This window comes from Poecilia latipinna, unplaced genomic scaffold, assembly GCF_001443285.1.
Source record: "Poecilia latipinna isolate Pla-1442-1.1 unplaced genomic scaffold, P_latipinna-1.0 Scaffold1628, whole genome shotgun sequence".
Classification (NCBI taxonomy): domain Eukaryota; kingdom Metazoa; phylum Chordata; class Actinopteri; order Cyprinodontiformes; family Poeciliidae; genus Poecilia; species Poecilia latipinna.
This window is the reverse complement of record NW_015114244.1, coordinates 1-14,125: the sequence shown is the minus strand read 5'-3', so window position 1 is coordinate 14,125 and position 14,125 is coordinate 1. Positions and strand designations below refer to the sequence as shown.

General features: G+C 38.2%; 1 protein-coding gene across 1 annotated transcript; it reads left to right on the top strand.

Annotated features, from left to right (window-relative positions):
- Nucleotides 1-310: 310 nt before the first annotated feature.
- LOC106964135 (enhancer of polycomb homolog 1-like) lies at nt 311-12,028 on the top strand. Its single transcript, XM_015059430.1, has 2 exons — nt 311-822; nt 11,855-12,028. Exons 1-2 carry the CDS (start codon nt 670-672, stop codon nt 12,026-12,028), a joined length of 327 nt encoding a protein of 108 aa, XP_014914916.1. The 5' UTR covers nt 311-669.
- Nucleotides 12,029-14,125: the final 2,097 nt, after the last annotated feature.

The window sequence follows — 14,125 nt, the reverse complement described above, 5'->3', positions numbered from 1 at the left end:
TTTAAATATAAAATGTTTTAACTTTTGTATATTTACCTCTCTTCCATCTTGGGTATGTCTTTATTACTTAATTTTTGTTTTATTTTGCGCTTTTTATATTTTATATTTTCTGCTGTTTTTTAACTAAAAGTTTCATTTAGAATATATAATATTTTTCTAGCGTTTTATCCTATTTTTGAGAATAAATTTAATCGTTTTTTATTTATTTTCATTACTCCGTATCTTACTACGTATTTCGGCCATGTCTAATGTTTATTTCAATAATTGATGTGGATGTGTGGAGCGGAGTTGCTTTGCAACAAATACCCCCTTCCCCCAACCCCGGCAACGCGCAAGCGCTCGGGACCGTGTGGGAATGGTCGGTCCACGAACTGGGGGTTGGACCGCTCCGAGCGAAACAGAGCAAAAGAGTTTTTAAATGTCCGCCATGTTGTCCATGGCGCACTGAACCACCGATAGGGAGCGGAGCGTCGGAAAAAAACAGTCCGAGAGAGAGCGACCGAGATCCGGGCCTTCCCCCAGCTCCGCTGGCGACGCCCTAAATACAAGCTAGAACCTTCCGAACGTTAGAGACTAACCGCACAGAAACATCAATGAAAGCTCCACTCGGTGCCGTTGTGAACATTAGGAGATCGGATAGATTTATATTGCATCTGGAATTGTGAAAAAATGAGTAAATTGTCGTTTCGGGCACGGGCGCTGGACGCTTCCAAGCCACTACCCGTCTTCCGTTGTGAGGATTTACCCGACCTACACGAATATGCATCCATTAACCGGGCTGTGCCGCAGATGCCGACGGGGATGGAGAAAGAAGAGGAATCGGTAATGTTTAACGGTTTGAAAATGTGAAGTTTTGAGCTTTGTTTTATTTTTAAGCGATCAGAGGCGCCCCTCTTTTTTTCCTGCGCAAGCTTTCACAAAATGGCCGCCAATTTTCTCAGGAGAAACACGACGGTTTGGGGCAGTTAACGGCTCGTTCGTTGGACATGGACGGATGTTTTGGGCAAATTAAAACACAAGGAGTCTGTATTTGATAAATTTACCGGGTTTTACCGGTTTATTTATGCATGAGATGGGTTTCTGAGTACAAAGGGGGTCATGTGACTTGAGCAATGCCGACATTTTGTGTCTTGCGTGAGGAAGGGGGCCCTTGTGTTGGCGTAGTAGCAGAACGCTGAGGCAAGGTGGCGCTGCTGCTCTCAGATCAGTTTGCAGAAATGTCAACAATGCTGCCGTGCGTTAGCAAAAGACGACGGTTGAGATCAGAATTGTTTATTTTCTTATTTTAGTAGAATGCAGGTTAGCATTACTGAGCTGGAATGTTTTGATCAGAATTGCTAGGTCTTGTTGGTGACGTCCATGTTGGTTTTGCTTTCTGTGTGATCTTTTTCAGCTCTTGTTAGAACGGTAAATACATTAGGAGTTGTTACCAAGCATGTGCAGCTGTCAGATACGTGTATCTCATTCACAAGAAGGGATTTCTCCTCAATGTGTTTGCACTGCAGGTCACTGGGAGGACAAGCTGGTTTTAATGGGAAGCTGTGCTTTTGTATGTAGTTGGGGAAATGTTTTGGATTCATTTTTGTGTGGATGATGTGCATTTTTCTTAAATATTATTTTTATTCAGGACATTTCTCTACTTTGCCACACTTTTCCTTAAAATGGTGAGCAAATTGGGCTGCATCATACACTTATTTCAGTCTAGTGCATGCTTTTTCTTCTTTGGAGCCTGTGTTTGGTGTCAGGGGTTCAGTGTGCCAAATGGCACCGGTAGGACATCAGGACAGTGTGTAGGGAGAGTACCTGTCATTTACAAAACTCTGCGTTTTTCAGCTGGAACATCTGATTGCGTAACAAATCTACTAACTTAATAATTTGGGGACAGCTTCTTAATTTCTCAGATTTTATTAAGAATGAGCTTTGAATTGTAGTAGTTTTTCCTACTTCAGGTTGACCTGGATATTTGTTTTGGATGAGATATACCTGGAGGAAAAAATAGATTGAGTTTCTACCTTATTTCCCTATTCAATTTGCTCAGACCGAAATATATTTTTTTCAATTTGACATTTTTAGATTTTTACTCATTTAGATTTTCTTCCCAATATTTACTCTTGTACTGTAATGACGGTCGTGTAAAGATTTTTTTTCCTTTTCGCTACAAATCGATTATTGCTTGCAGTCAGAACCTTACAAATGTAAATTTAAAAAAAATAATATGACAATGACTATATCTGCTAGTGAAAGCAAAGCAGCAGTTTCATTCAGTCTTATTTTGGAACGTAAACATAATTGTAGTTGCTTTCATTTGATTTATTTTAATTTATCCTATACTGATTCATTTCCTCCTAGTAAATAATTTATCATCAGAATATTGCTTCTCACAATAACAATTAATTGCCCCAGAAATTGTTGCTATAAAAAGTTATTTTGAGATCATTTTCAACGAATATAATAAAATAACCCTCATTTTTAATGAATTATTGCAGTAATTGGCCACAACAGGGCTCAAATTAGACATGGGTTATATTATTTGTAGTTTTCTGAAGACCTTGTTGATTTTAATTTCTCTTTGAACGAGTTAAGTTGTAATATGAGAGATCATTGCTCCTGATTCAACTAAATTAATTTCTCACACTTGCCTTTAAACTTGTTCACTTTAACTTGTGGTTATCTTGGGTTAAAGTGAACATCTACAGTCAGACTGCTGTCCAAATCGGTCATCTTATCAGTCGGCATCAGAACCACAATCAGTGGAAATGTGTGTAAAACTAACACTTAACAATATACAGGTAAATTCTGAGAGATGAGTTTTATTATTATTATATAAACAATGCATCTCAATAATCTAACCAGTAAAAAAAACTGCAGGAGCTACAAATTGGTAGGTGGGAAAGTCACCTGGTGCTGATTTAAAATAATCAAAATTAGAAATATTAGCTGGATGGAATCTGTTCAGATGCCTCGAAAATCAGTTTTAATATTCTTTGTTTTGGTTCATGATGACTGGAACATTGAGAAAACAAAACCTGACAAAACAAATACAACCATTTTCACAGTAAATGGCTTGTCCCGAAATATCTAAAAACTTATTAATAATAGTCAGGGAAATGTGTAAATCTGAGCAATTTACAGACTATTTGTTGTATGTTGAAGTTTTTCAAAGTCTTTAAAAGTCTGGATGTTTTTGAAATCTGGATAAGAATAATATATCTTTTTTTTTAGTCCTGGGGTTGATATCTTGTTTTTTTTCTCTCTCTATTTATCTCTATTGAAAAGATTCCCAGTTAACAGAATAGCAGCAGCCAAAGGGGAAATTCAGGTGCAGCATCAGCTGTAAAGGTATACAAAAAACAAATCCTTGGTTGTAAAAACGATATTGCAACAACAGTAGTATTAATAATAATATACTGTTCAAGACTATAACAGAAAACACTGTGCAGTTATTACAAATAAACTTCCTCAGTTGAAGTTGAAAATGTTGGACTTTCTCTGTTTTATTTGCTTACAGTCTGCACCATTTTGTCCTGCTGTTTGCAGCTTAAGTATTTCCAGATCTTCATCACCTGATGGTCATCTCTCTAACTTTATATTGATATTTGGTGTTCAAATAAAACAAAATTGGTTGAAAATGTACAAATCTGGGAGAAAAAGATGGATTAAAACCCTGGAATGAGAAAAATGGAAGTGCCGTTTTCTTTCCAATCAAGATGAGTTGGTATTTTTGGTTAAATAAACGGGTTCATTTGAGCTTGTGGTTCTATTTTTTAAGCATTATTCCTTGGTCTGATTCAGCTAAATGTTTAACGTAGAATTAAACCTGGCAAATCTAAGTAGTTTTTGTTTTGTCTTTTTTCACCGATTGTGTCTTTAGGTTGTCCTGTTGCATTAAGTAATAAATCAATAATCACTTGATCATTTAAAACGAGCTCCATTTGCATCATCAGTTTTTCTTTTCTCTCTTTCTACCAAAATTGAATGACGCAAGTCTTCAGTCTGGTGCTTTGGTCTCGAGCCATTTTTTTTAGTTGTTTTTGAAGGACAATTTCATTTACAGAGACAATTTTATTTGTTTTATTTTGTTTTAGTTATTTAAAATGTCTTCATGTTTCAGTGTTAAATGTTTATCAGGAATTTAAAGTTTATTGGTGTGTGAGTGTTGCGTCGTTATGCCGTTACTGTTGTACTAGTTGAAAATGGTCTCAAAACAACAATATTATAGTTTATCGCAATATCTTGGACAATTTATCGTCCATCAAAATTCATCATGACAGATCTATTCCTCTGATTCAGGGACGTTTATAGGAAAATGAACCCAGGCGGATCGAGACATTTTGGTCTTAATCCATTTCATTTGAACCTTTTATTATTATTTGAGTTTGTGTCTCGCTCGTCCTGAGGTCTTTTATTATTTGCTTCTGAGGTTCTTCTAGTTGCGTGTGTGAAGTGGTCTGCACACTTCCTGTTTCTCAGCCAATAGAAAGCTTTTATTGTCCGCGTATCGTTGAGTCCGTTTCCATAAGCCCCTCTCTCCCTTTCTGGGCCGGCGTTCTGGAGGAACGACGTACGTTTGTAGCTTCCAGGCAGCGTGTTGTTTTCCCAGCAGCAGCACGTGCGGCCTGTTTGTTTTGGGTCAGCCACTTTATCTTGTATTTACGTTAGGTTGAGAGTGAGGTCAGCGTCTGCAGGCCTGCTGGGAAACCCACGGGCGTCTGGTGTGTTTGCCTCGCTGCCAAACACAGAAACATGCTGGCCGGCTCCCAGCTCCTTGCTGTGTGACCTCACTGGGAAGGGGGGGTCACCTGTCCAAAGTATCCGCCGTTCATTCAAACTGTCGGCCATTTTCATTCAGTTTTCATCAGTAGCTTAAACGAAAGCTTTCATTCCTGCTCGGTGCCTTGAACAGTTTCTGTGCTCAAGCATTTTTTTCCCCACCACGCTGAGGAGCGGTTTACTCTCGCTGTGGAAGAGACTCAAAGGGGGGTGGCGGTGTTGGCTTGCTCAGCGTTTCTGGTGGTGATTGATGGCGCTCGTTTTAGGAGCTATATTTGAACTACTGCGTGTGAGAAAGCAGGACTGTCGGCGAGTCGATGCACCTCAGTGTGTTTATCATCGGCCCACAGACGGAAAGTAAACACAAGTTCTCTGATGAAGTTTGGCTGCTGGCGGGTTGGGGTTTATGAAATTTGGAGAGGGAGAAGCTGAGGGGTTGGGTGTCGACTGGAGGGAATTAGGATGGGAATATTAGTTATGCAATAGCATAAGCGTGGATGTTACAGCAGGAAAAAAAAAACACGTTTTTCTCCCTTTGTTTTGTTTCTCCCTTTCCCTTTGATGTCCACATTAGTCTTGCTGAGTTTTATTTTGCGTTTCCTTCGCTAAGGATGTAAATCTGGTGTGGGAATCGAAGATGACGGAAATCCTTACAGCTGGCTGTTCCAGTTGCCCAGAGATTGGAACCAACTAATTTTGTTTCGTTTGACTCTGATCTGTGATTAAATACTGAAAGCTCAGATTTCTTCCTGCTGATCAGCTGCATTAAAACTGAATTCCCACTATTGTGCATCACCAGGCAGCATGTACATTGATGCACCTTGGCTACGTTCACACCGTAGGTCATGATGCTCAAGTCCCTTTTTTTAAATAATGAATCTACTACTGAAACAGACGTCTGAACATTTAACTCTAAAGGTCACACATTTGCAGAAGAACATGGCCGTCTCACAGCAGCACACCATTCAAAGCATCACTATTTGACCTTTGCAAAAATATTTATTAAAACTGTCATGAGACGGATGATCTGTAAAAAAATGCGTCTCTGCTGCCTCCTCCCAGTTTTCCTACTGCCATCTGCAGAAATGAGCTGCTCTGTTTAGAAATAGCCAGAGCAAAGGGGAAGGTCAAAGTGCTGCCAATCATGCTCGTGTATGTGCTGCTAAGCAGCTTGGTGGTGCAGGAAAACTGTTAATCCACCATCATCACTGGCTGTGCTAGTTAGCCTTGGCATTCATGGCAGGCTCTGGTGTGCAGGACTCGCTGTAGCGCAGCAGAGGGGAGGCTGTGAGCAAATTGTTCATAAAGGTTACATACACCTAGAAGACAGAACGGCCATTATCTTTGGCCCATTAAACGTTCAAACCAAACCAAGCAGCACATGGATTCACCTATTGGAGTTCAGTACAAACGTACTTCCTTTCTGTTCGTCTCAATCCTACTATTTAGTGTAGATCGGATCTTTTAACATGGTTTTATGTTGCTGGATGTTAAACAGCATAATTTGATGTATTATGCATTTCTATATGGTAACGTTACGCTGCCATATGAAAATTTAGGCCGATATTTTAATATTGACGATGACCACCACCCAATTTTGCGTTGCATCACTGCACCGTTGCTTTGCCAAACATATGGTCGCCCATCCGTCTCGAAACACAATCGCAAACAAACATTGGTTATCGGCCGAGTCGTTTTTATCGGCCCGTTACTGATGCTTTAAAAATGGCCAACATTATCAGGCTTTGCTACTTCCTGATGTGAAACTACTTGCCCGACAGTTTTTCATTATAAATAGTGTAAAATAATCCTGACCTGTGTATCCTGATATAATAAAACACCGTCTCTTTGTAGTGTGGGTTTTAAATGCTGGTAAATCGGAGATGGAGTCAGAATGGTCAGTTTGTTTTTGTCTGTGCGTGCCGGTTGAGCATGCTCATTAACTGAGCTCGGATCAGAACCGGTAATCCTTAAAGGGTTTACTCCACAGTAATGGGGCTTTACTCACTTAACTAAACCAGAGAGCTTAGATGGGACAGTCCAGCTGTGAGGTGCAGATGTTACACATGTGCAGCGTTTCAGACTTCATTTGTCAGGGTTTTTACTGAGAATTGGTCCATTTAATATGCAGAACAGAAATCCTCTTTGTTGCTACTTCTAAGCTTTGATTATTGCTCAAACTCCAGTCACTTTAAAACCTTTTGATTTCCTCTGGGGGTTTTTTTTCAATCTGAAGCTTCAGCTTTTTGTAAGACTGAATGTGATTCATAGAAAATACAAGTATGCTTTCTCAAATGTCAAACAAAATGAAAATCCCTGAGGTTAGTCTGTGCAAAAACCAAAATCTTGCTTCTCTTCTAGTTTAGCTTCTATAAATTATTGCACATTTATACTGTTGAACGATTCTAGATTTGTGATTGTATCTTGACCTTTGTAAAGCACTTTTCCCACATTTCACTGGTTAAAGATTTTGTTCTGCTACATTTAAGCATTTAAGTAGTTTAATTTTAACTCCATCTTGCAGTTCAAGCAAGAATGCGCAGAAGTTCAGTAAATTATTTCTCCCAAGGAAATAAAGCTTTTCCAGCCAGACGGCATAGTGGCTAATTTAATACCGACGCATTTTTAACCTTCCTGTTCCAAACCTCTGAAATAACTGCAGCAGAAAATGGCTGCTTCACTTTGCAAATACAAGCAAGTCGGATACAAACAAGCATTAAGAAGTAATCTGTAGAATAGTAAATTCTGTGTATTTGAGTCAAAGGATTATAACAATATACAAAATAAGTGATTTATTCATAAATATTTACATGAATATCTTAATGCAGCATTTGTTTTATCATGAGATAAAAGCTTCTAATACAGTATGGTAAAGGGATTTTTCAGTATTTAGCTGTATTTGAAACGCAGGCAGAATGAAAAGAACATAAGTATGTTGGTACCACTGACACCAGATAGGTTTTAGTATAAAATAGAAACGGTTTTTATTGGTTCCCAGGTGGGAAATTCAGGTGTAACGACAACGTCAGATTCACACAAAGTACCAAAAGTTTTAACATAAAAAAGATTGACTGTTATAGTAATTATATACTGTACAAGATTATAACTAAATACTGCAGCATTCAGATTTATTTGAATTTACACCAATAGTGGGTGGAATATTCAAATTAATGATCTTTAATTTCATATCTGACAGAGAAAGCAAAAGTCTTTTTTTTTTTTTTTTTTTGTAAAATTGCATATAAATTTGGGCATTGAGGGGTTAAAGCAGCGTTGCCTTAATCAGAGTGATGGGTGGTGTTAGTTTCAGTATGACGGATGTTTTACATCATATTTCCCAACATCCCACTTTGTTTCTTTTTAGCAGGGTTGAAGTTGTGGTGGGAAGTTGGTGCTGAAGCTTCAAACTCAGTCATGTTAACAGCTGAGATTCTGCTTCCTTTCAGAAAGGCTTCTCTCTGTGTGTGTGAACTGGTTTAGTCAAATTAAAGCCAAATAGAAACTCAGATCCAGCAAAACGGTCCACCAACTGGTTCTGCTTTTATCCTGAGAGCAAACAAAAAAAGTATAGTTGATGTTCTGCGTTGTTTCTCGATGCAGAAAGTGGTAAACCTGACGTATTGCTCAAGCTGGCATGAACCTAGGCCTTTTACAATGAGCAATAAATCAGTGATGAATTAAAACAAGCTCAATTTCCAATTGCACAGTTTGCTTTTCTCTTTTCTCCATTTCTTCCTACCAAAAACTGGATGGCAAAAATCTTCAGTCTGGTGTTTCGGTCTCAACCAGCCCCTTTTTGGAAGGACTATTTTGTTGTCGTTCTTTTATTTTGGATATTTAAAATGTCTTCCAGTTCCAGTGTTAAATCTTCATTACATCACTTGAAAATGGTCTCAACATTATTGCTTATCGCAGTAACTTCTGGGACAATTTATTGTGACAGGCCAAGGTGAATTCAGTAATTTTATAACTGAACAAGTAGGAGTAGACAAGATGGGTAACGGTTGCATGACTATAAGGCTGTGTTGTGCTGCTGAGCCTTAAATCTGAATTTGAGTTGATAAAAAGCAAACCTCAGCCAGCAGCAGATTGATGCCAGATTGGTTGAGTAATTGCAGAAATGCGACCAAAGATGCAGGTTTGAGATTCCAGGTGGAAATATGTTGGAGTTGGTGTTGGTTAACTCTCTGTATCAGCTGGTGACTCGCCTCAGGTTTGTTTTTGCACGACTTTAGTGTTAGTCAGAGGTGGGCAGAGGATCCAAAAATTGTACTCAATTGTACTCTATTAAAAGTAGAAAGTAGCTGTCCAAGAAATTACTAAAAAAAAAAGATACAAACTCTATTCAAGTACTGAGTAACTGATCAAATTATCAATCATTTAATATTTGTAAGTGACATGATCAGACAGACCAACGTATAAAGCCAAGTGGAAATTTTGGTACTTTTAAGGACAAAAATGACTATTTCATATCAATAACGAAATCAGGCCGAAGAACATTTTTCCAAATAAGTTACTTTCAATAAAAAAACTTATAAAACTTTAACTAAAACTGCAGGTGTGTGTGTCTGGGGAATTGTTGGTTAAAACATGTTTCTTTTTTCATTTCATTCAGAAAATCCAGAAGTTTTAAAAAAGTAAAAGTAGAAAGCACAGCGTAGTAAAGATATTCCTAAAAGTTATACTTTTTTTTTTTTTTTTTTTTTTAAAAATTTCTTGGGCAAATGTAATTGAGTAAATGTAGTTAGTTTCTACTTCACTCTGGCATGTCGGTGTTTGATGAAGAGGTCGAACTTTGTTAAACGCCGACTCATTCACTCCCAACTTCCTTTGTCTGGGTCTGCCTCAGGGCAAACAGACACACACCTCCTCCCAGCGGAGGAGTCTCTACGCGGCTCAGTCTGCTGGCAAACAGCCAGCCGGAGTTAAAGGCTCAGCGGTTAAACCCGACTGGAAACGTTCAAACCAGCCGGCCGTTTCCCTCTCAGCGCCCAGCAGCAGGTGGCAGCTACATGAGCTGGATGATGGGCAGTTATGGAGGGAAAACGCTCCGGACTTTCCCTCCACATTTGTTCTCTCCAGGTCCAAAATGTGGCCTGGGCCATTTTCAGTCCTCACAATATTTTAGGACGGTCCTTTAAAACAGTTCTAGAAGAGCGCACTGCAAAAACACAAAATCTTACCAGGCAATTTTGGTCTAGTTTCTGGTGCAAATGTCCTAGCACACTTCACATAAGATAAAACTAACTTACAATTAACTTTTCAGCAAGAAGTAGGAGCTTGTTTTAAGTGAATAATTCCTTGATATTGAAGAAAAATTACTAGTTCCTTTGGCAGATTATTTCACTTATGGCAAGACATTTTTTCCATAAGTAAAATAATCTTAATTTGTGCAAAAGCATTTGAACTAAGTCGGATGTGAACGTCCTTGCTGAACAACAGATGCACTTATCAGGTTTTCCTGGCTGATTCTGGCTTGTGGTTTATTTCTAGTTTAACCTTTTTGTTCAATGCACAGGAGAGTAAACCTGTTCTGCAGGTTGTTTTGAGTCCAGTAGGAAATGAGATTTAAATGGATAAATGGAGTTATACTTCTAAACTAGTCAGGACATGTTCGTTTTGATTAATTACATAGATTTTAACTTCTTTTTTTACATCTAAAATATTCCAGCTGGACCCGTTCTATTGTGTTTCTGGTGCACCCATAAATCTGACAAACCAACAACGAGGTCGATGGACATCAAAGCTGGTTCTCTTGACCCACGGAGGGTTAATTTCTGCTTCAAAATTGATCTGATGGGATGCTGGGAAAGACTATTTCTGTGCTAAAAGGAGCTAGCTTATTAGGGAAGCTATTCAAACCTAAACTAGCATCTCAGTGCTAAACATGCTGCAGATGTTGGCATCACAATCCTTATTTTTAAAGAAGGTGCATGACTTATCAGGAGTTCCTGAAACACTTTGCCTCAACCTGATGGTTGAAGAATCTTAAAAAAAACTGATTAAAATAAATGTTATCCAGTTCATATGTATGTATATTCAGTAATTTAGCAGCAGAAAGGGTTTCTGAATTGAAAATGTTGGTTATTTTGACAGAAACTGCAATTAATTTGATTAAATTTTTTTATTAAATCACTAATTTAACTAACTTCTGTCTTCAATAAACACAGAGCCACACATGCTGCTGCTTGTTTTCACATCAGAAATAGTTTGAGCTCTTAGTTTGTAATATTTGACCTGCAACATCCAGGAGAAAATGTGACTTTAACTCTGTGAATCTTGGTTGATTTATTTGTCGGATGCTTTTGGTTGTTGGTGTGGAGAAGCTGGAAAAGACTATTTGTTTTGGAGAATTAAATGGACAGGAGAGCAGATCACAGGATCCCACATGATGGAACTTTTTAGGGAGAAACTGAAGAATCCACTGAAGTGGGTGGTGAGGATGTGTTTTTTTGTTTTTTCCTAGGAAGGAGCAGAAAATGTTTCCATGCAGCACCGTTTTGGTCCCTCCAACTTATTTCAAATAGACAAAGTGACAACGGGAAATAATCGTGCCCATTGACGTGCAGCAGCAGATACAAGACGTTATGATTTCCTGCCTCTTTCATGCTCATCAACTCACTGCAGCGTTTAAATCTCCAGATAAACTCTTAAATTATTCCTACACTGACACTTAAACCTCACATTCTCATCCTTAAATGGACAATTATATATAATTTTTTAATCAACAGCATTTTTGTACATTTTCAACATATTTTCCAACAAGCTCCTTTTTGGACTGTTTTTAAGATGGTTTATATTTGTACTTCATTTAAGCTCCGATCTATTAATCTGCCCTACACACTGATGGACAAAAAATATTTTTGTTACTTTAATAGATTTTTAAAAAATATTTCCTTGTCTTTAAATTATAAACCCTTGCTCTCTGTCACAAAACGTTTTTGGAATGTAGATTGGAAATCGCTTTCTTACTTTAAACATAAATTGCACCGTTGCGATCAGATACTTTAGTATCTAAGATGGTTCTGACTGCGTTTAGCTGATTTTATTCTGCAGCCTCTTTATTCCCTCTCTCTCTCCACAGGAACACCATCTCCAGCGGGCCATCTCGGCGCAGCAGGTCTACGGCGAGAAGCGGGACAACATGGTCATCCCGGTCCCCGAGGCGGAGAGCAACATCACCTACTACGACTCCCTCTACCCCGGCGACTACAAGATGCCAAAGCAGCTCATTCACATACAGCGTGAGTCTCAGTAAAGGCTTTCAGACATTTACTGTGAGGTTTTTACAGAGGTGTCACGTTCTCACGGCTTAATCCAATTCATTGTGATTATTTCATTAATCAGCTAATTTAGTAATTGATTAATCGGTAACTGGAGTATACAGACTCAAGAGTCCATTAGCTGAAAGTCCAGACTCTGCAGAAATTCAAAACTGTACTAAAAATATACAATTAGCATTAATAGAGGCAGTTGTTTTGAATCTAATTGAAAATAATGGATTTAAAAGTACAACTCTGTTTATGTTTTAAAACATGTCTATTCTTTAGAAACCAAGTTTATTGTGTTGTATGTTCCCTTCCCAGAAATGGGCTACATTCACCCAATATTAATTTTTTTTTAACTTTCACCACCAAAAAACCCGATTAGAGTCACTTCCACATGTGGAACTAAATCGGATACATATCAGTCTGCAGGCTCAGTTACAGAGAAAAAAACTTTTCTGTCAACATGTTCAACCTAAAACTAGTGGCAGCTTCATCGTCACCTGGTTCAAACTCTGTAATAATAATAATAATGATCTGTTGAGCACGTTTTGCTCTACAATTAGTCATCATTTAATCCATAAAATAATCAGCAGAGCCGACCTGTAGAGGCCCGTCGCAATAAATCAATTAAACCCATGTTAAATTAAAGCAAGCACAATAATTTCCATTTGCATAATTTATATTCTAGATCTTTTTTCTGAAGGCCATGTTTGTTTACAGTTCATAATTCATTTTAATTGTTATTTATTTTGGCTATTTAAATATTTCCAGTTCCAGTGGATTTATTGATCTTTCTTACATTATTATTACCATTATATAACTTCCACATGGTCTCAAAACAACATTATCACAATAACTTCTGGGACTATTTATCCTCCAGCAACATTTATCATTTAACTCGAGCTTTTTGCATGTTAGTTGGATTATTTTAGCTGCAGATGCATCATTTTCTACAAATGATCAACTGAACACTAAATGGATTCTGTTACTGCATTTTAGGGAATTAAATGTTTATTTTCTTCCCTAAAAAAGGAATTTATTTGGATCTTTTAATGCATTTCTAATGCGAGACATCTTGAGGCTGTGCCAGCTTTTTGAATCCAGTTAATCGCTAACTATAGTACTGGTTAGCTGCAGATTGTCGGGGAGATTTCCTCGCCCTGTAATCTCAGAGGAAATGAGTTTGCCGGATCGCTCTGCGTTTCTGTGTCACTACTGGTTTCCACGATTGTTTCTCAAAGAAAAGCAATTTGCTGTTCTCCGAACGCCGCCGCTAACGCTGGAGGTGGACATGAAACGTCTGGTCCAGCTCACAGCTGCTCCTCTTATGGGTTTCTCCTGAACCAGAAGGAAATCCTCATCATCCTGAAGATCAAAAATGATTAATCCGGAGTTTTTCACAGTAACAGCTGCTGCTTTTAATTGAAAGTGTCTGATTTGGATCAGATTAAATGTTCGTTTTGAAGCCGTTTTATCTGTTCTCATTCTGAGCCGATACGATTCTGTTGGTGAGAAGTGATCAAGTTTTTGTGAGGTTTATTGATCTGATCAGTTCATTATCTCTCACCTGACTTCCTAATGCCACTAAATTCACTCCAGAAGCGTCAGAGGAGATGTTCTCTCCAGTTTTTTAATCAATATTATTGATTACGTTTGAAACGTCGGATCGGAGACGAATAATCTGCTGGGGTTCAGTGAGAGAAATCTGAATTTATTTGGCAAATGGCCTAAAAGCATTTTAATGGATAAACACAGATACTGCTGCTTTTCATTAGCTGCAGGAATTAATCCTTCATTTATCCGAAAGGTCAAAGTTCGTGTCATTAAGCCTGATGATCGTCCAGACTGTTTTGGTCTCCTCTGTCTCTGATGAATGGTGCTGCTGCCTGTATTTAGCTTGACCTTTGACCTCACAGCACAATGTTTCCAGGTTTCTTTATAATGTTTTGGATATTTGAAGCTGGTTGTTTGAAGCAGTTTGAGTCGGCCTGCTATAACTGGCCTGGATGATCTGAGAAGTTATTAATGCAGGAAAACGTTCTGAAAGATCAAAATTACTAAATTAAAGTTGTTTTAATGAGAGCAAA